Source organism: Bufo gargarizans, chromosome 3 (genome assembly GCF_014858855.1).
Source record: "Bufo gargarizans isolate SCDJY-AF-19 chromosome 3, ASM1485885v1, whole genome shotgun sequence".
Taxonomy (NCBI): domain Eukaryota; kingdom Metazoa; phylum Chordata; class Amphibia; order Anura; family Bufonidae; genus Bufo; species Bufo gargarizans.
Genome location: NC_058082.1, coordinates 229,907,139 through 229,930,465, shown reverse-complemented (window position 1 = coordinate 229,930,465; position 23,327 = coordinate 229,907,139). Strand labels below are relative to the sequence as shown.

General features: G+C 43.0%; 1 protein-coding gene across 1 annotated transcript in view; it reads right to left on the bottom strand.

Moving 5' to 3' along the window:
* The window catches only part of LOC122932654 (ileal sodium/bile acid cotransporter-like), a 28,741-nt gene extending 6,050 nt beyond the window's left edge, over positions 1 to 22,691 (bottom strand). Inside the window, exons 1-2 of the mRNA XM_044287187.1 lie at positions 22,120 to 22,691; positions 16,620 to 16,738 (exon numbers count right to left, since the gene is read on the bottom strand). Of these exons, the coding sequence (XP_044143122.1) occupies positions 16,620 to 16,738; positions 22,120 to 22,523 (523 nt within the window). The 5' untranslated portion in view covers positions 22,524 to 22,691. The remainder of the gene's footprint in view (positions 1 to 16,619; positions 16,739 to 22,119) is intronic.
* Between the last annotated feature and the right edge of the window lie 636 nt (positions 22,692 to 23,327).

The window sequence follows — 23,327 nt, the reverse complement described above, 5'->3', positions numbered from 1 at the left end:
CAAATGTCTTTTTTTGGCCTTATGTACTATGTTACTATGTTACACCCTTACATCCTGCTGATACCCCTTAGAAAGTAGCAATGCCCCTGATGTATCCTTCTGTATGCTGTTTGAAGATAATAATCTCCAGAGTTCCTACTGAGAAGTAATAATGTCCCCTGGGTGCCACCTAAAACATAGTAATGTGCTTCTGAGTGCCTCTTAAAAAAAATAATGTGCCCCATAAAAGGTAATGATATGGTCCCAGGTATCACCCTGAAAAGTAATAGTACCCCATGATTGCCTTCTTTAATAAGAAATAATGCCCCATGTGGCCCTCTCTAAAGTAATGGGGTATCACACACTAGAATAATTGCCACCTTTGTGTCCTAGGAAAAAAAAAACAATATGCATCTCACTAATCCCACTAGGGATCCTCTTGACTGCATAGTTAGGGTCCAGGTACAGAAGGCACAGTGCAATGACGGGACACTGATGCCTTGTGCGTGGTTTCAACAATCTGTAAGCAGGAGGCCTAAAGTGGACTAGTGGCCTACAAAACAGAAAGCATTAGGGCAGGGAGCTTTGGTATTGGTGTCCTGCAGATGTTGATACAGTTGTGCTCATCCGAGTCCTCCCCTGGTGGAACGCCTTTATCCTTGTGGGCCCAGAGCAGCCATACACCCTGCACCCCTGCTAGCTACACCTCTGCCTGGTGGGCCAAGATTATCTTTTTGAAGAATGTAGTTTCCAAAATGCCTCTTGTGGGTTTGTTATGTTTTGACACCTCAAGTCCTCTGTTGCTTGAAAAACTTTCTAATAAAAAGTTGTTGAAAATCATAAGGTGCTCTTGCATTTTTGAGACCTATGCTTGGGTCAGTTAGGACACTATGGCAGCATGTGGGATATACAGACGTGGACAAAATTGTTGGTACCCTTTGGTCAATGAAAGAAAAAGTCACAATGGTCACAGAAATAACTTTAATCTGACAAAAGTAATAATAAATTAAAATTCTATAAATGTTAACCAATGAAAGTCAGACATTGTTTTTCAACCATGCTTCAACAGAATTATGTAAAAAAATAAACTCATGAAACAGGCATGGACAAAAATGATGGTACCCCTAGAAAACACAGAACATAATGTGACCAAAGGGACATGTTAATTCAAGGTGTGTCCACTAATTAGCATCACAGGTGTCTACAACCTTGTAATCAGCCATTGGGCCTATATATATGGCTCCAGGTAATCACTGTGTTGTTTGGTGATATGGTGTGTACCACACTCGACATGGACCAGAGGAAGCAAAGGAAAGAGCTGTCTCAAGAGATCAGAAAGAAAATTATAGACAAGCATGTTAAAGGTAAAGGCTATAAGACCATCTCCAAGCAACTAGATGTTCCTGTGAGTACAGTTGCACATATTAGTCATAAGTTTAAGATCCATGGGACTGTAGCCAACCTCCCTGGACGTGGCCGCAGGAGGAAAATTGATGACAAATCTAAGAGACGGATAATCCGAATGGTAACAAAAGAGCCTAGAAAGACTTCTAAAGAGATTCAAGGTGAACTTCATGCTCAAGGAACATCAGTGTCAGATCGCACCATCCGTCGTTGTTTGAGCCAAAGTGGACTACATGGGAGACGACCAAGGAGGACACCATTGTTGAAAACGAATCATAAAAAAGCAAGACTGGAATATGCCAAACTACATGTTGACAAGCCACAAAGCTTCTGGGAGAATGTCCTGTGGACAGATGAGACAAAAATCGAAGTTTTTGCCAAGGCACATCAGCTGTATGTTCACAGACGAAAAAATGAAGCATATCAAGAAAAGAACACTGTCCCTACTGTGAAACATGGAGGAGGCTCTGTTATGTTCTGGGGCTGCTTTGCTGCGTCTGGCACAGGGTGTCTTGAATCTGTGCAGGGTACAATGAAATCTCAAGACTATCAAGGAATTCTAGAGAGAAATGTACTAGCCAGTGTCAGAAAGCTTGGTCTCAGTCGCAGGTCATGGGTCTTGCAACAGGACAATGACCCAAAACACACCGCTAAAAACACCCAAGAATGGCTAAGAGGAAAAAATTGGACTATTCTAAAGTGGCCTTCTATGAGCCCTGACCTCAATCCTATTGAGCATCTTTGGAAGGAGCTGAAACATGCAGTCTGGAAAAGGCACCCTTCAAACCGGACACAACTGGAGCAGTTTGCTCATGAGGAGTGGGCCAAAATACCTGCTGAGAGGTGCAGATGTCTCATTGACAGTTACAGGAAGCGTTTGATTGCAGTGATTGCCTCAAAAGGTTGCGCAACAAAATATTAAGTTAGGGGTACCATCATTTTTGTCCATGCCTGTTTCATGAGTTTATTTTTTTACATAATTCTGTTGAAGCATGGTTGAAAAACAATGTCTGACTTTCATTGGTTAACATTTATAGAATTTTAATTTATTATTACTTTTGTCAGATTAAAGTTATTTCTGTGACCATTGTGACTTTTTCTTTCATTGACCAAAGGGTACCAACAATTTTGTCCACGTCTGTATCTAAAAACTGCAGAATAAGGCCTCTTTCATACAACCGTTTTTTTTCCCGTTTACGGGCCGTTTTTTTCGTTCCGTATACGTTCATTCATTTCAATGGTTCAGCAAAAAAAGGGAATGTACTCAGTATGCATTCCGTTTCCATATTTCCATTTTTACGTTCCGTTGAAAGATAGAACATGTGCTATTATTGCCCACAAATCACGTTCCGTGGCTCCACGCAAGTCAATGGGTCCACAAAAAAAACGGAACAGATACGGAAATACATCATATGTATTCCGTATCCGTTCCGTTTTTGAAGAACGATCTATTGAAAAACGGAAAAACGGAACAGAAACGGAAAACAAAAAACGGATCTGTGAAAAATGAATCGCAAAACACTGAAAAAGCCATACGGTCCTGTGAAAGAGGCCTAAGGATAATAAATATTGGCGGGGATTTATCAAAACTGGTGCAAAGGAAAACTGTCTTAGTTGCCCATAGCAACCAATCAGATTCTACCTTTCATTTTCCAGAGCTGCTTTGGAAAATTAAAGGACTATATAGTCGCCGGCCTCTAGATAACTTCAGCATATCCAGCATCGGTCTAAGGCCTCTTTCAGACGGGCGTTGCGGGAAAATGTGCGGGTGCGGGTGCGTTGCGGGAAGACGCACGATTTTTCCGTGCGAGTGCAAAACATTGTAATGCGTTTTGCACTCGCGTGAGAAAAATCGCACAGGTTTGGTACCCAAACCCGAACTTCTTCACAGAAGTTCGGGCTTGGGATCGGTGTTCTGTAGATTGTATTATTTTCCCTTATAACATGGTTATAAGGGAAAATAATAGCATTCTGAATACAGAATGCATAGTAAAATAGCGCTGGAGGGGTTAAAAAATAAATAATTTAACTCACCTTAGTCCACTTGATCGCGAAGCCAGCATCTCCTTCTGTCTTCATCTTAGCTGTGTGGAGGAACAGGACCTGTGGTGACGTCACTCCGGTCATCACATGATCCACCACCATGGTAAAATATCATGTGACGGACCATGTGATGACCGGAGTGACGTCACCACAGGTCCTTTGACTGCAATCAGCAAAGAAAGAGACAGGAGAGATGCCGGCTACGCGAGCAATTGGATTAAGGTGAGTTAAATAATTTTTTATTTTTTTCCAACCCCTCCAGCAGCTATCGTACTATGCATTCTGTATTCAGAATGCTATTATTTTCCCTTATAACCATGTTATAAGGGAAAATAATAATGATCGGGTCTCCACCCCGATCGTCTCCTAGCAACCGTGCGTGAAAATCGTACTGCATCCGCACTTGCTTGCGGATGCTTGCGATTTTCACACAACCCCATTCATTTCTATGGGGTCTGTGTTACGTGAAAAACGCACAAAATAGAGCATGCTGCGATTTTCACGCAACGCATAAGTGATGGGTACTAAGTCATGTGAACAGCCCTATAGAAATGAATGGGTCAGGATTCAGTGCGGGTGCAATGCGTTCAACTCACGCATCGCATCCGCGCGGAATACTCGCCCGTGTGAAAGGGGCCTAAATGTAAGCCAGCTTCCTTGCTGGCTTACATTGAGAGCATTTTCTACGCCTAAAACAGGTGTGGAAACGATAAACGAGACGGGCCTTCTGGTGCTGTGCTTCGAGAGATGCTGAGAGCCGACTGCGCTCACCAGAGCTCCGGTGAGCGCGGCGGCTCAATGAAATAGCTGACCTGAGGATAGGTCATCATTATATTTACCAGGACACCACCTTTATTGTCCATTCAGAACTGAATTGGTCTATAAAAAAAGATAGGAGTTGAAAATTTCTTAAAAAATTTGGAGAATTGCTCTAAACTTCTAAACAATAAAAGGCCATTCAAAGATGCTAACATAAAGCAGACATATGGCAAATGTTAGGCTACTTTCACACTTGCGTTCGGGGCTCCACTTGTGAGTTCCGTTTGAAGGCTCTCACAAGCGGCCCCGAACGGATCCTTACAGCCCCAATGCATTCGGAGTAGATGCGGATCCGCTCAGAATGCATCAGTATGGCTCCGCTTGGCCTCCGTTCCGCTCAGCAGGCGGACACCCGAACGCAGCTTGCAGCGTTCGGGTGTCCGCCTGGCCGTGTGGAGCCAAACGGATCCGTGCAGACTTACAATGTAAGTCAATGGGGACGGATCAGTTTGACATTGACACAATATGGTGCAATTTCAAATGGATCCGTCCCCCATTGACTTTCAATGCAAAGTCTGGACGGATCCAGTCTGACTAACTTTTAGAGTTAGAATTTTTTCTCAAATATAATGCAGACGGTTCCGTTCTGAACGGATGTCATCGTTTGCATTATAGGAGCGGATCCGTGTGTGCAGACACCAGACGGATCCGCTCTGTACGCAAGTGTGAAAGTAGCCTTAGTTATTAACTAATTAATTTGAGTGGTGTGACTATATGTCTAAGGCCTCTTGCACACGAAGGTTTTTTTTTTGTTTACGTTCGTTTTCTTGCGTTCCGTATACGGACCATATACGGAACCATTCATTTCAATGGATCCTCAAAAAAACGGAAGGTACTCTGTATGCCTTCCATTTCCTTATTTCCATTTTTCCGTTCCGTTCAAAGAACATGTCCTATTATTGTCCGCATAACGGACAAGGATAGTACTGTTCTATCAGGGGCCAGCTGTTTCGTTCCGCAAAAAAATGGAATGCACATGGACGTCATCTGTATTTTTTGTGGATCCGTTTTTTGCGGATTCAGGTGAACAAAACTGATTTTAAGGCCTCATGCACACGACCGTTGTTCTGGTCCACATCCGAGCCGCAGTTTTGGCGGCTCGGGTGCGGACCCATTCACTTCACTGGGGCCGCAAAAGATGCGGACAGCACTCTGTGTGCTGTCCGCATCCGTTACTCCGTTACGTAGCCCCGCAAAAAAAATATAACATGTCCTATTCTTGTCAAGAAAAGGCATTTCTACAAATTGCAAATTGTGGAAGGCACATGGGTGGCTTCCGTGTTTTGCGGACCGCAAAAAAACTGAATGGTCGTGTGCATGAGGCCTAAGTTTGAGAATATCTTCTGCAACAAAATCTGCAGTGTGTGAAGGCCCCTATAAGGTTGCTTTCACATTGCTGTGTGTAGTCTGTGAAATGTGGCCCGAGGCATTTCTCAGACCAACCGTGGTTCATATGAACCGAACTCACAGCATCATAGTGATCTACAATGATAGTAAGTTCTGCTCACATAAGCCCCAGGGAAAATGTGGCAGTCACACATACTTATGGTTGTGTGAAAGCAGCATTATAAGCAAAACAAATATACAGATTTGGAAAATAGGTCATTTTCTGTATATTTTGTTCATAAATAAACCGATGACATGGTGACCAAGATTTACCACTAGCATGAAGTACAATGTGTCGTGATAAAGCATTCTCAGAACCACTTGTATAAGTAAAAGCATATCCGCAAGGTCCAAACAGGCTGCGTCCTTAGGCTACTTTCACACTTGCGTTCAGAGCGGATCCGTCTGAGACGGATCCGCTCATATAATGCAGACGGTGGATCCGTTCAGAACGGATCCGTCTGCATTATATTGTAAAAAAAATTCTAAGTGTGAAAGTAGCCTCAGACGGATCCGTCCAGACTTTACATTGAAAGTCAATAGGGGACGGATCCGTTTGAAAATTGAGCCATAGTGTGTCATCTTCAAACGGATCCGTCCCCATTGACTTACATTGTAAGTCTGGACGGATCCGCACGCCTCCGCACGGCCAGGCGGACACCCGAACGCTGCAAGCAGCGTTCAGGTGTCCGCTTGCTGAGCGGAGGCCAAACGCTGCCAGACTGATGCATTCTGAGCGGATCCGCGTCCACTCAGAATGCATTAGTGCTGGACGGATGCGTTCGGGGCCGCTTGTGACCCCCATCAAACGGCGCTCACAAGCGGAGCCCCGAACGCTAGTGTGAAAGTAGCCTTAGCGTGCCGTCACACACAGCAGATATTGTTGCAGAAAATTTCTGTGACTGAAAATCAGTTCCTTTCATTTGAATGGAACATGTGGAAATCCATGTGCTTGACCCAAAAACAGATGAAATTCGCTGAAAATGTAGTTTTGGCAGTGTAATACGGTGACGGCAGTGTAATACGGTACCAGCACATCGAAGGAAATCTACAGCATGTCAATTGTCGTGTTTTTTTTGTGCGGATTTCTGCAGCAAAACCGCATCAAATCTGCACAGAAAAAAACACACAAATAGTGCGAATTTATGTGTGTTTTTGTGTGGTTTGGTGCAGATTTTCTGTACACGAATCTACACTGTGTGCACCCACCCAATAGCCTCCTGCAGGTGAACGCACATAAGATCATACTTATGCACATAAGATCATAATTGCAGATTTTGGTGTGGATTAGATGCGCTTTTGTCACAGATCTCACCCTTCATTGGAAAAGTGTGAAATCTGCAGCTAAAACTGCAAACATAATTGACATGCTGCAGATTTGGAAATCCGCACAGCAGGTAAACTTCTGCATGGAAAAAATCCACCGTCTGCATGAGATTTGTGTAATCTTTTACTGCTTGCTCCATGGTCTTTCTTTCTTTGCTGGTACTGTACTACTCGGCTTATTTATTTTTTTGCACGGGAACCGCACATATTCCACATCGTTTGCGGGTGGCCTAAGGATACCGGCGCATGTTACGGATCGCATGCTTTTCTTTTACATTTTGAATGTACACTTTACTTTTTCATTCATTGCAGAAATTGACCTGCTGTCCGGATTTAAACTGTTCAGCAATCTGCATCAAAGCCGTATGAAACACATGCAGAATTTGGTGCGGTAAGACGCCCTGCGGCTTTTATTGCAGACTTTTCCATGGCTGAAAATCAGTTCCATTCACTTGAATGTGGCTTGCGGAATTCTATGTGCTTGCCGCCCCATTCAAATCAATGGGACTGATTTTCATTCGCAGAAAATTCTGTGACAAAATCCGCATGTGAAGGCACCCTAACACACAGAAATCCGCATGGGGTTCAAAGATGAATGATGTTTATATTTAATTTCATAGCAGCCCCCCTTTTGTCTACCCCCCATCGACGGATGTTGATTTCTGCCAGCAGGTTAGATGCAGCCACTACGGTTGCAGTCCTGGATCCAGCATTGGGGACCAGGTAAGTATGTGCAGGGTCGCGGGGTCAGGCATCCTAGAGGAGGTTATTCAAACTTGGACAACCCCTTTAAGGCCCCTTGCAGACGAGCGTTCCTCCCGCAGCGAGTCCTCAGCGCAGCTCCCGGCCTGACCTCCCAGCACTGACGGGGTCACATAGTATTATACTGATTTATGATGCTATGTAACCCTTACAGTTCTGGAATGTATTGGATAACACTGACATAATGCTGCCAGTGTTATCCAATACGTTTCAGAACTGTAAGGGTTACATAGCATCATGAATCAATATAATGCTATGTGACCCCGTCAGTGCTGGGAGGTCAGGCCGGGAGCTGCGCTGCGGACTCGCTGCGGGATGAACGCTCATCCCCAAGGGGCCTAAGTCTTGCATGCCTTCTTTAAATATGGATTTGTAGCTTCATAACAGGAGTCACAAGGTGCATACCACTGTAAATGTATAAACCCGTAAATCATAAAAATCTATAAAAACTCCCTGTGAACTACCAGGCAATAAGGCATACTGCGGTCCAATGTACGTTAGTTCAGTGACGTCATCATCAGTAGAGGAGTTAGGCCTCTTTCACACGAGCGTGACGGATTGGCTCTGGGTGCGTTCAGTGAAACTGGCACTATTTCGCAAGCAGGTTCAGTCAGTTTTGTCTGCGATTGCGTTCCATTGTTCAGTTTTTTCCGCAAAAGTGCAATGCGTTTTGATGCGTTTTTCATGCGTGTGATAAAAAACGGAAGGTTTACAAACAACATCTCTTAGCAACCATCAGTGAAAAACGCATTACATCCGCACTTCTATGCGGACGCAATGCGTTTTTCACTGAAGCCCCATTCACTTCTATGGGGCCAGGGCTGCGTGAAAAACGCAGAATATAGAACCTGCTGCCACGCAGAACTGATGCGTGAAAAAAAAACCGCTCATGTACACAGACCCATTGAAATGAATGGGTCAGGATTCAGTGCGGGTGCTATGCGTTCACGTCACACACTGCTCCCGCGCGGAAAACTCGCTCGTGTGAAAGGACCTTACTGCATGCAGGGGCTTGACTCACTTGTGGAAATATATACTGCACGTCGTGCATATTACACTGGTGTGTTTGGTAGCGCATTTCTATTAATGTGTAAACCTCTGAGAAACCAGCGTGCGCTTCTCCTACTGCTCAGTATGCTGAGAAGATATCCACACCTCTCAACTCACTTCATTTACCTTGTCCAATAACCTCGTGCAGGCGTTAATCAGTAGTAATAATATCTTTATCTATTCTATTTATCACCTCGGCTTGATTTGCTTCCACTATTTCCCAAAGTCAATATCACAGTGCCCTCGAAAATCACTACCTGAATAATGGAAGTGCGCCATGTGATTACTCTGCACTTTTCAAGGAAAGATTTCAAAATAATGGATTCCAGGCAAATGAGTTTAAAGTGTCAAAGAGAAGATAAAACGGTAAGGAATGAACTAGTAAATATTTTACGGCTCCCTCTGATCATTCTGTAACCACTGAACATTTCAGATAGACTCGTTATATGGACTGCATGGAGAAATGGAAGCGAATGTCTGGTTTACAAAATTCCCTTTTGAATACCATATTAGGGTCTGGCCAGTGTTTAATCAGCCATTTCCATCAGCGACTGTGAGCCAAAACACAGAACAGGTACAATTCTTTCCATTAAACCTTATCTCGGTGTAGCCTCCACTCCCGATTCTGGCTCACAATCACCGAGAAAAATCACTGACCAAACACTGACTTTGTGAAAGTGACCTTATTGGAGGTTCTCCCATTCAGGACCATTGTGCGTTACCAAGAACTGGGATTGGATACCAAGAGTGCCTTTTTCTACGGACCAATGGGTTCTACATTGTAATGCCTCATTTCCCCTGGGGTTCTGCTGCAGAGAAATTGAACACTTGTTGGCGGGTTCCTGAACAGGTTATAGCTGATCGCTGGGGGTCTCAGCAGCAGGATACCTTGTAATCAGGCAACCACAGGAGACCCCTCTAGCAAAATGTTTAAATCAAGTCTCCTTTACCTGTGTTATAGGCTTTGTTCACACAGTTTTAGGGCAGTTTTAAAGCTTTTAAACAATAAGGGCTCATGCACTTCACCATTGTTTTTGTCCACATCTGATCCGTATTAGTGTTGATCGCGAATATTCTAATCGCAAATTTTTATCGCGAATGTCGGCACTTCGAGAATCCATCAGTAACCTCCCATCTTGCTTATGGGCCAATGAGAAGGCTGCAATATCTTTGTCAGAGCTTAGCAACATCCCTAGCAACCAATAGGAGAGTTGCCTACCCCTTTACTGTATATGAACCTCCCCAGCAGCCATTTTCTGTAGTTTTTTGCAGTTCTGAGAGAGACAGCAGTGTCATTGCTGTGCTCTGTGCTTTCATCTGGATCTTATTCCTTATCCAATTACATTAGATAGTTAGTTAGCTCATATATACATAATACAGATAGTTAGTGGGAGATAGTGTAGGTTAGATAGTGATATAGTGTAGCTGATGGGTTCCAGTGCAGGGTGTTAGGTAGTGTGATAGGAATTACTGTTTCTCTGCTGTCCATACATACATGCTACAGACATAGCGCTGTGATGTCACATCAATACTTAGTGCACCAATCAGTAATATCTACTCAGATATGATTAATAGTGAAGTTGCATGTATTGCACAACAAATATGCGCATCATTAGTGCCAATTTGCGCAATTGCAAAAATAATGACTGAAGATCACGAATTCTAAAATTTGCTAATTTTTTGTGAATATTAAGTGAAAAATTCACGAAATATCGTGAAAACGAATATTGCCTATGATGCTTATCACTAATCCGTATTATAAATTTGTGCCCTGCAATTTAACCACTCTAATGTCATGCTCAATCCATTCTGATCTGAGTGGCTACTCATCGGAAGGAAATTGCTTCTGTGTAAATGCCAAGCAGTTGTCATGGCAGCTGCGGGCCTCCTATCTCATGACACCTATTATACCCTGCCTCTGGCAGGATGTCACAGATTACCAGTAAATATCCCAATACGTTGTATCACAGTGTATGGTACAAGTGTTCAAATCTCAGGTTCAAATCCCCTTAGTGGACTAAAGAAAATTGTAAAATCTAGGAGAATAAACGCATTAAAAATATTTTTTTTTAAATGATCAAAAGATTGCATGTATCCAAATATTGTATCTAGAGATGAGCGAAATTTTGAAAAATTTGATCCGGCAGCTTCACTGAAATTTGACAAGTAATTAGATTCGTTACGAATTAATTTGTCACAAGTCTCTATAAATCAGTTATAACCAGGCCAATCTGCCTAAACGTAACAGTGACCTGTAATACTGATACACGATAAGGCGTCTTTCACATGGGCGTGTGCGCCCCGTTGATGTTTTGCGGATTCGCAATACACGGGTGCCAGTCCGTGGGCATTCCGCATCACGGATGCGCACCCATTCACTTCAATGGGTCCGCAAATCCAGAGATGCGGAATGGTGCGGAACGGAAGCACGGAACGGAACCCTACGGAAGCACTGTATTTACAGTTCTGCAAAAAGATAGAACATGTCCTATCTTTTTGCGGAACGCCCGGATCGTGGACCCATTCAAGTGAATGGGTCAGCGATCCGCTGCGGCTGCCCCACGGACTGTGCTCATGCATTGCGGCCAGCATTTTGCGGGCCACAGCATGACCACGGGGCACACACGCTCATGTGAAAGAGGCCTAACTCTACAGCTAACAAAATGGATTAACTATGAATATTGGTGCACTGCACACTTATGTGCATGGCGATAAATTAGATCCGCCTGTAATGCTGACGCCACAGTTATTCTACAGCTAACAGAACAGATTAGCTACAGTAGGAATCTTGTTGCACTGCACACTTATGTACACGGCGATAAATTAGATCCGCCTGTAATGCTGACGCCACAGTTATTCTACAGCTAACAGAACGGATTAGCTACAGTAGGAATCTTGGTGCACTGCACACTTATGTACACGGCGATAAATTAGAGCTGCCTGTAATACTGATGGCACAGTACCTCTACAGATAACTGAATGGATTAGCGATAAGTTGCAGCTGTAGTTCAGCAGTCTTCAGCGCTCTCCCTGCACTCTCCTTGCAGTCTCCCTGCACTCTTCATCTCCAATATTGTCCTACACTCTCAGTTAATAGCAACACTGCCCCAAGTGCATGAGTGTCTTGTCATGTCTCTCCCCATGCTCGGCACACAGATAAATGGTGTTGACGGCACAGTATCAGGGCTTTATAGTGTCCTGCCTAGCTGTGACATCACAGGGGGATGGCTACCGGCGGATTGGATGGCTTCACAGCATTATAGTTGATCTCACATTCCCAGGCTTGCCTCCTCTACACTTACTTTCATTTTCTAACACGTGTAGCTGCCATTTTAGAAAACCTGATTCGTTACCATGAAGCGTGAGGAAATTTGGATTAGTTTAGAATCAAGGTTTTCCTAAAATTCGGACTGAATTCCGCTTCGGATGGTGCGCTCAATACTAATTGTATTAATAAAAATAAAAAATACAGGTCATCCTATTAAAAAAATGATCCCCTCCTAAGCTCTATCACTTTTTTAAAACTTTGGTGGCTATTGATTTGCTGACAGCAGCGACATGCATGTAGACATATAATGTATTCCTATGATCGCTGTATTTTATGTTTTTTCTTATAGAAGTTATTGTAATTTTGTATTGTGTAATGATTTTATAAATATTGTCTACGTTAATTGCCAGGTAGAGAACACCTGTGTGAACCCATGTCTTCATGCATGATAAAGGGGGGGGGGGGGGTGTCCCCCCAAAACATTGCGTGAAAAGGGTGGTTGATAATGGAAAACCTCAGCATGTATACTAGTGAAAAATAACTGGAAAATTCCAAGGAATGCTACAGTACCTTGAGTAGCCCGATTCTTGATTTAAAAAAAAAAAGCATGGTTTGCCTGCCTTTATTATGAGGACATGCATGTAGATGGCACGTCACACTTGTGGTCAGGCAGGGTTTGAAAGTGGCAGAGAGGGGAGCTCATGCTGGACCCTGATCTGACCTGAAGACGTGAGTCTCTCTTTTTTGTTTTTAATATACATTTAGACGATGCTTGGCCCACTCACCCACTTTATGCTTAGGCTATACTCACGGTTTTGACTTAACAAATCAATACTGTATGAACAAGCCTTTATAGTATGCTTTATACATTCTAACAGTTAAAAATTAAAGAGCATCTACCTGTTATATAGGCTTCTATAGTGGTAGTGACTCTATTTAAGACCAAACCTATTTATGTCTAAAACAAACATCAAAAACTGGACTAAAGGACTTACACAATTATAAAACTAAGGCCAGATTTAGGTACTAGTAAAGATTAATGTGTTGTTCCATGATGTTGGGTTTAAGCACCCTGGTTTCCTAGAATTCTTTCTTTAAAAATAAAGCAAAACACGACACACACGATCCCAGTAACCACAAATACAGACATACTGTATTTTACTTGCAGTGAGAAGGAAAAAGATTAAAAGTTGCTTAAAGGGGTTGTCTGGGTTCAGAGCTGAACCCAGACATACCCATAATTTCATCCAGGCAGCCCCCCTGATGTTAGCATCATAGCATTTTATGCTTCAATGCTCTCCTTTGCCCTGAGCAGGATCGGGCAGGGCAAGGGCTCTTTTGTTTACCATAACACGCTGCTGGGCGGAGGATTCCGCCCAGCAGTGTGTTCGGTGACGTCACCGGCTATGATAGGCGAGCTTTTGCTTTGCCATAGCCATTTTACAGGCTAGGGCAGCGCTAAAGCCCGCCCATCAGGGCTCACTGCTGGGCGGAAGAAGAGGCTTCGCTCGGCAGAAAGGGACCCGGTACGTCACTGACTGTAAGAAAAACTGCACTTCCGGCTGGGATTTTCTCAATGGCAAAAGTGGCATAAGAATTGTCTGGTAAACAGGGGTCGAGTGGAGGGGGAACGCATGGGAACGGCGTTCCTGCACTTTTTTCATGGCAGGAACGCCGTTCCCTTTCAGCCTCAGCCCTTTCACGGCTGAATCAGATTCACAGGGGGAGACGGAGCGCACTGTGCAGGGCAGGTTAAGGGAGGAGGGGCGGCTTCAGTTGAGAGGAAGCTGTCTGTGCGGTGCCGCTGCCTGCGACTCCTCTCATGGCGCCCCGCCCCCTAATGACATCATCTCCTTCACTACGAGATCATTTAGAATGTCTTTTAGAAAAGTTTGTCCTGGGATTCGAACTCACGACCTCTACACATCAGAGGAAGGCATTTACCCTCACAGCCATGAAAGCCGTCTAGGTAAATGCTTAAAAAAAAAAATATAAGATTTCTAATTATACCTAGTGTACTGATATCTAGTGTACAACCATACACATGACAGCTGCCCACTGTGTATGGATGTAGCAGAGCTGGGTGTGTTGGGGCAGCTGTCATGTGTATGGTTGTACACTAGATATCAGTACACTAGGTATAAGTAGAAGTCTTAGTTTTTTTTTTTTAAGCAACTACCTCAACAGCTTTTATGGCTGTGAGGGTAAATGCCTTGCCTGTAATGTGTAGAGGTCATGAGTTCGAATCCCAGGACAAACTTTTCTAAAAGTGTTTTTTTTTTTTTATAAGACTTCTACTGATACCTAGTTTACTGATACCAAGTGTACAACCATACACATGACAGCTGCCCACTGTGTATGGATGTAGCAGAGCTGGGTGTGTTGGGGCAGCTGTCATGTGTATGGTTGTACACTAGGTATCAGTACACTAGGTATAAGTAGAAGTCTTAGTTTTTTTTTTTTAAGCAACTACCTCAACAGCTTTTATGGCTGTGAGGGTAAATGCCTTGCCTGTAATGTGTAGAGGTCATGAGTTCGAATCCCAGGACAAACTAAAAGTGTTTTTTTTTCTTTTTCTGATACTTCTACTGATACCTTGTGTACTGATACCTAGTGTACAACCATACACATGACAGCTGCCCCAACACACCCAGCTCTGCTACATCCATACACAGTGGGCAAAGTTACCTACAGTAGAAGTCTTATATATATATTTTTTTTAAGTAGCAAGCTAGACAGCTTTCATAGCTGTGAGGGCATATGCCTTGCTTCTGCTGTGTAGAGGTCATGAGATCGAATCCCAGGACAAACTTTTCTAAAAGTGCTATTTTTTTAATTTATTTTTTAGTCCGCAGCGACACAAATTACAGCATGCTAGATTTTCTGTGCTTTTTTATTTTTTGGAGGGGGGGGGGGGGGGGTTGCAGTGGATCTTGGGTGAGTTCCCACACTTTTTTTCCCAGGACTTGACCCCTGCTGGTAAAGATAGGAGAGGCATGAGTGTAAAATTTAGGGCACTGTTGTCCACACACACCAATCTTCCCAATCCTGGACAACCCCTTTAACACTTGGATCAAACTTCCGAGCGGGCAGCATTAAGAATTGCATGCTGTTTGTAAAACAGAGTGGAAGAGAGAGGGATCACCTTAGTTGCTCCATGGTACCCTTTTTTCCAAAGTGATCATGGAAATTGGGGATCATCCAAAAAGGATCAGTTTTTGAAGGTTCTTCCTTGCGGGGTTTTGCCAATTATTTAGGTTATCCCCTACCCACTGGGACCCCTACCAATCAGGAGAATGAGGTCTCGTTAGGATGGAGCGGCAGGTCATGTATGCGCACTGCTGCTCCATTTATTCTCTATGGGAGGTTAAATGTACTTGACTACCTACAGAGCTCCCATAGAGAATTAATGGAGCAGCATTGCGTTCGCATGATAGATGAGGGTCCGATCCCCAGCAATCAGCTAGTTATCCTGTATGCTGTGCAGAGGGGATAACTTAAAGTGCATCTGTCATATTTTTTTTATTTGCTAGTATATTAGAGCTAAGCATGTATATCTGAGTTAGTGTGTCAATTATTGCCAATCGAATTACCTTATAATAACAGCTTTCATTAATGTTGCCTGTCCCTTTCCACTGGTCCCTTAAAGTACTGTTGCTATAGCTTGTCTGTCTTCCCTTTAGTATAAACAGAAGACAGAGGGCCATTGCATGCCTGCATTAGGCTTCAGAGTGAGGAGGCGTGTCTCTCAGTAATCCAATCTGATTGGCTGGCAGGAAGCTGCTGGCTACAGCAAGTGTATATGGGAAGTGATGGAAAGCAGTTTTGGCCTCAGAGAACTGGCACAAGAGCCATCTTGAGAAGATCCTTATATTGAAGGGTTCAAAACAGCTGTAACTAAGGGAAAACCTCAAGAAAAACAGTTTTATGTAAGGCTACTTTCACATTAGCTTTTTTTGCAGATTCATCATGGATCTGCAAAAGCGTTTCCGTTACAATAATACAACCGCATGCATCCGTCATGAACGGATCCTGTTGTATTATGTCTTCTATAGCCATGACGGATTCGTCATGAACACCATTGAAAGTCAATGGGGAACGGATCCGTTTTCTATTGTGTCAGATTGTGTCAAAGAAAACGTATTTGCTCTTCACCACATGACGGACAGAAAAACCATGCAGGCAGTGTTTTGGTGTCTACCTTCAGAGCGGAATGGAGACTGAATGGAGGCAAAATGATGCATTCTGAGCGGATCCTTTTCCATTCAGAATGCATTAGGGCAAAGCTGATCTGTTTTGGACCGCTTCTGAGAGCCCATGACGGATCTCAGAAACGGAAAGCCTATACGCTAGTATGAAAGAAGCCTAAAGAAACTAAAGATTGCTTTATGCATAATTCTGCGGCAGCGGTAACATATGCTAAAATTGATTCAAAAACACTTGGCACAACCCCTTTAACGGCCCCATAATTGGGCTCTCAAGGAAGCATTCACTCAGCCTAATAGGTTTAGTTATCCATTATATTATCAAAAGAAGATCTCGGCAACATGGCCAAGAAGGAGGTATTTGTGTTCTTACTTACCTATACTATCGTATGGTATAACAATGGCATTGGAATCAACCCATTTTTTGGTGTATACATACAGACACAAAGGCATCATACCAAGGGCAAATAAAGTGGAACAGGTGGTCATGCTCAAGCTGCAAAGAAGAAAATATTTATTAGGTAAAATTGGCATATCTGAAACACCAAGTAAATTGTTATAACTTTGGAAATTAGAGCATTTTGTGAAAAGAAAGCCCATTTGACTCACATTACTATAGTTGTCACCTAAAACCTACTGTATGACCAGAGGAAGTTAACTTAGTTTACTGAGTTACATACAGTAAAAAAAATTACCGAGCAGCCTAACTATATACAAGGGGGTTAAACCCACCGCCTGGGCAGTCCTGGACAGACTGGAGACTATGTCCATGACAGTGGTCTCCTGACTGCTGTCATTACAGCATTGGTGTTTTGGTGAACAGTCAGCAGGGGCAGGAAGTTGCCGCTCAGGTGCCAGTCCAGGCTGCTGACCTAAGGTAGTCCAGCGTCACACTGTTAAGGTGGCATGTGACTTGCACTGTGCAACGAACTCTGTCAACTCATACAAGCCCTATTAAAGTAGCACCCCCACAAAAATGTTTATTCGCTGGTCTATTACAAAGGTAAATTATGTAAATTGTAGTAAAACTAATCTTTTTACCTGTGACTGAGTTATTCACTTTGTTATCAGCTGTGTCATGTGACCACCTACTGACACCGCGTCTTATGTAGGGACAGGAAGTCAGTTTCTCCATTCATTCCTATGACACTGACTTTGAGGCTCTTTGGAATGACTTCATGTCCTTACATAAGAGGCTGTGTCAGTTGGAGAGTCAGAGTGTTGGTGACACAACATGTCCATGCAATGCATAGAAAGGACTCCTAAACACGTGGCCCATAATGGAGAGGAATCCTGGAATTGAGAGGAATCCTGGAATTGTCCTCTCCTCCTATGGATTACATTCACTGTTTGAGAGCACACGGTGGGAGAATAGAGTATGAAATGACTGACCTGGACTCAGCGTCCGCTGTACTATTCATACATTGGTGCAGATAATAGGGCATGTGAATTATTTCTCACCTATACTGTGAATAGATAGGAGATAAGTGATGTTCATGGGGTAATCCCTTTATAGAGGCACTTGTCTGGCACTGCTATTGGGGAAGTAGTTGGGTCTGCCATAGGGGCACTGTGTCTGCTTATTATAGGCAGTTTTGTCATGGGACCACTGAATGTCTGCATGGACATGCATATACAGCCACGGTCTCCTGTAACTATGGTCCTGATCCATTGACGGAATTCTGTGTTAACCTCGGGTCCCAGGTGTTTTTTTGACATCATTCTTTCGTGACATTATCCACTTATTGATCAGGTTATGTTAGAGCAGACATAGTGATTCACATATATCGAGGTAAAATATATAGATTTTTCTTGTGTTTAAATACCATTTCAAAATGGTATATGGATTTTTATTGTATACTGTTTATTGGCAACTTTTCTGCTTCAACTATAACCGTGTATCACTGTGGTAGAAAGGGGAAAAAGGTTTTGGAAATGGCCATATTAGAGTTCGGCCTGTATTAAACTGCCCAATGTTTGGTGGATGATAATACAGCCATCTTCACTTGTTTGCACTGGCCTGATTACACAGGCGGGAGGAAGGATTGGTACCGCAGCCATGCCCCCCTCATTCATTTCTTATGGTTATCGGCAGCACATCACTGATTTCATATGGAAATGTGCTGCCGATAATCTGGCATCTTTCATCCGGATAAAAACTGGCAATCGGCCAACAAACGAGTGTTTGCTTGTTCATCAGTTATCGAGAACGAGAATTCCTATAAACGCTCGTTCCTGATAATTGGCCTGAAAATAGTGCAGTCTAATAGGGACCTAAGAAAACGTCACAACTTTCTGGTGGCATATGTAGGTGCAAAACAAGATTGACAACAGATAAAAAAAAATCAAGAAGCTTCCTGCTCGCTTATCTCCACATCTGGTCTGAAGAGTCTGCTGAGATATGACCATATATAAATGTATGCAGTAGATAAGGTGAAATGGATTTCTCTCAAGTCTTATCTCATATCAGCTAAAGAGATATTTGTGTTGATAAGGACTTGTCTCTAAAATGCTTAAAAGGGTTTTCTGGGATTTAAATACTGATGAAGGTCATCAGTATCTGATCAGTGGGGGTCTAACATCCTGGACCCCCGCCGACCAGCTGTTTGAGAAGGCACCGTTGCTCACCAAGCGCTGGACCGTACATTGTATAGCGGCTGTGCTACACCATTCACTATAATAGGGCTGAGCTACATCTAGGCCATGTGACAGATGAACGTGTCATCACTTGGCCTAGGGAAAGCTGAGAGAAGGCAGCGGAGTATCTGACTCCCACCATTCAGATACTGATGATCGATACAGAGGATAAGTCATCAGTATTTAAAGGAGTTGTCTCCCTTCAGCAAATTGCATTTATCATGTAGACAAAGTTAATACAGGTGCTTCCTAATGTATTGTGGTTGTCCATATTGTTTCCGTTGCTGGCTTGATTCATTTTTCAATTGCATTATACACTACTCGTTTCCCCGGTTATCACCACCCTGCTGGATTGCAGGTCGATGGCCGTGCTTGAACACTATAGAAAAAGGCACCGGGACTGCGGGAGTGCGCATAGGCCAGCGCCCTTTCCTAGAGTGTCCAAGTACGGCCACTGTTGCTGGATTGCAGGTTGGTCGTAACGCCTGAAAATAAGCAGTATATCATGTAATGGTGGATAATCACACTACATTAGTAAGTGACTTGTATTAACTTTCTCTACCTGATATGGCATTTGCTACAGTGAGACAACCCCTTTAAGTCTCAGAAAGCTGGATTTGTTCTCTGGCCAAGGAACTGATTCAGTCAAAAACTGTAAAAACGCAAAAGCAAAATTGGCAAATGCGAGAAACAGTCTGTTAATGGTTCTCAGTTGTAAGATTAACAATGTAAATCATTTACCCCTAACCTGGATCACATTTAGTGCAAAATATTCCTTCACAGTTCTTTCAGCAAATAAATCACTTTGTTTTCAGGTATTTAACCCCTTAAGGACCAGCGCTGTACATTTACGGCGCTGGTGGTGATGGACGTGACTTAAGGACCAGCGCTGTACATGTACAGCTCCTGCACCCACCCGATCAGCGGCCCGGCAGTCACTGATAGCTGGACCACTGCTGTATGCGTCCGCATCGGTGAAAATACAGATGCTGGCGCATTAACCCTCGCACTGCCGCGGTCAGCACTGACCGCAGCAGGTGCGGGATCCTGCCGGGTGGCGGGGTGGCCAGCCTAATATCAGCCCCCAGTAGCCTCATAGCAGCCCCCAGTAGCCTTATAGCAGCCCCCAGTAGCCTTATAGCAGCCCCAGTAGCCTAATATCAGCCCCCAGTAGCCTCATAGCAGCCCCCATTAGCCTAATAGCAGCCGCCATTAGCCTCATAGCAGCCCCAGTAGCCTTATAGCAGCCCTTACTAGCCTTATAGCAGCCCCCAGTAGCCTTATAGCAGCCCCCATTAGCCTCATAGCAGCCCCCAGTAGCCTTATAGCAGCCTCCAGTAGCCTTATAGCAGCCCTTAGTAGCCTTATAGCAGCCCCCATTAGCCTCATAGCAGCCCCCATTAGCCTTATAGCAGCCTCCAGTAGCCTTATAGCAGCCCCCAGTAGCTTCTCATCAGCCCCCAGTAGCTTCTCATCACCCCCCAGCAGCCTCTCCATCAGCCCCCAGCAGCCTCTCCATCAGCCCCCAGTGCCTCTCACCAGCCCCCAGAAGTGTCCATCAGCCTCATAAAGATATATATATAAAAAAAAAAACACTTACCTCTCCTGCTCCTGGATGCCGCCATTCCTCTACTCCAGCGCGATCTGCATCCTCCTGCTGTCGGCTGTGCCGTGAAGGCTGCGCACAGCATGACGTCACAGAGCGCCTCACGCTGTGCGCAGCCCTGCACAGCCGACAGCCGAGGACCAGGAAGTAGTGAGTACAAAGCCTTCACCGCTTCCCAGTCCTCCGGTTCTAATGAGCGCTTCCATAATGGAAGCAGCTCATTAGTATTCACATTAGTATATGACTTATGGGGTGAAGAATACGGTATATTTACGTTTTTAACTATTTGATATGATTGAATTTAGTAAAAATAAACCTTCGTATAGTATCTTTTAAATGGAATAAAACTGGGAACAACAGAACAAGAGAAGGATTTGGTATTGTGGTAACAGGTAAACTAAGCAGTACTCAATGTCAGACAGCAGCTGCAAAAGCAAATATGATTATAGAGTGTAGAAAAAGAGAGCGAAAGCCTTGTGATCACAATGTAATATCACCCTTTTGTTAAACCACATCTTAAAAAGGACATCACGTTATGGGCTCCATATACTAAAAAAAGATATAGGAGAGCTAGAGAGGGTTTAGGGAAGGTCCACCAGGTTAGTAATCGGCTTAGGATGTCTCTCTTATAATGAGAGGCTTAAAAAATGGGGCTTGTTTAGCTTGGAAAAAGAGGTGATCTCATTTACATGTACAAATACATGTGTGGTCAAAACAAAGAAATGGGACATGATTCATTCCCAAATTTACCGAGGACCAGGGGATATTCTTTACTTGTGGAGGAAAGATGATTTAAGCCGGTTTCACACTTGCGTTGTTGTTTTCCGGCAGAGGATCTCAATACCGGGAAAAAAGTTTCTGTTTAGTCCTCATGCATTCTGAACGGAAAGAAATCCGTTCAGGATGCATCAGGAAGTCTTTGTTCTGGCAGAATCCCGTTTTGTGTCTGGTCATAAAAATGGAAAAAAACGGATCCGGCACCAAAAAGAAAACTAAGTCAATGTTGTCGGATGGGAGCCTAAAAAAACTGATCCGACACCCATTCACTTTCAATGTATTTAGTGACCAGTCCATTCTGTTCCGTTTTGGTTTCACACAACTGCAATGGATGCATCCTGATGTGCAAAATCAAAACGGATCCGTTTAATTCCGGTTTTCAGATCTTTTGTCGGATCTCAAAATCGGAATTCACAAAGCAAGTGTGAAACAAGCCTTACACTCAATACAAGAAAGGGTTCTTTACAGTAAGAGTAGTCAAGCTATGAAATGCCCTACCCCAAGAGGTAGTAATGGAAGATACTATGTCAGCATTTAAAAAAGGGCTAGATGCTTACTTAATAGCAAACTGCACTAATGGTTATAATCAATCTAACAATGAACCTCATATAAATTAATCTGAGAAAGGTTGAACTTGATTGACTTGTGTCCTTTTTCAACCTATATAACTGTAGAAGCCTGGATTCCGCACACTAGTAATTTTTTCAGTAGAAGGATGGAAAGAAGCAACTGTCAGACATACTACTTACTACTAGTTTTTGATACTACATTTGTAATTAAAAAAAAAGTAAGCAAAAATTATACAGAAAACAGAAGTCATTACATATATAAGATGAATATATAATTTGCAATCTTACCTTAAATCCATGTCCCCATCCACCCAGTAGGTCAAAATGTTGGAACCAGTGCCTCCTGGACAACATCCCATAATAAGAACAACAATAGCTTGAAGTGGATGGACATTAAACACAAGTGCTAGCACAAAACCAGCAACTGGCATGATTCCAAACTGACAAAGAAAACCTACTATAATACCCCAAGGCCACCTAATGTGGCCCCAAAACTTCTTGACGTTCACACTGCAGCCCAGGGAGAACATGACAAGAGCCAACAATATTGTGATCGTTGTAGTCAAGACAGTGTTAAGGATCTTATTAAAGTTGTCGGGGGGCAATAGACAGCTTGTGCCATTGCAAATGGTGGCAGTTGCCGGACAAACTGAAACATTTTTATCGTCTGATTTTAGGAGATTGAGATCCATTTGTCTTCAGTCTTCACCTATTAACCAGGAAACTACTCAACCGCTGCTGCATAATATCTAAATTGTGAGCAAGGTTTTGCTGTATATATATATATACATTTAAAATCTAATAAAAAGTGAGAAAAATGAATTATGAGGTTAGCATTCCATGGTACATCAGGAAGAACAGGAAATACCAGGGTTAAGGGGTAAGGTTCTTGAGATATATTTAGTGTCAAATTTTACAAGAAACTTCAAGCTTAATTATTGATGAAACCTTTGCTGGTTACCAGAGGTGTGCCATTTGGGTAAACTTCAAGCTAATATTTTGTCAAAACGAATTCAATTTACATAATGTTTACTTGATAAATTACACAAATGACAATGCACATCAGGTTAGACATTTTTACTGTGGATTCCATGGAGGATTTTTTTGACCAGCCTGTTTTGGGCCTTACTCACCAAGCTTTTTTCTTCCCTTTTTAATCTTCATGTTCCAAGAGCTATAACTTTTCTATTTTTTAGTCTATATAGCTTTATGAGGACTTGTTTTTTGCAGGACAAGTTGTAGTTTTTAATGGTGCCATTTTGGGGTACACATAACATTCTGATTAACTTTTATTAACTCTTTCTGGTAGGGAGATGGGAAAAACAGCAATACTGCCACTGCGTTTTTATGTTATAAATTTTATGGCGTTGATTTTTCGGTATAAATAACATAATATCTTTATTCTCCGGGTCACTACGATTACAGTGATACCAAATACATATAGGTTTTTTTTTTTTTCGTTTTACTACTTTTTTGCAATAAAACCCCTTTTTTTT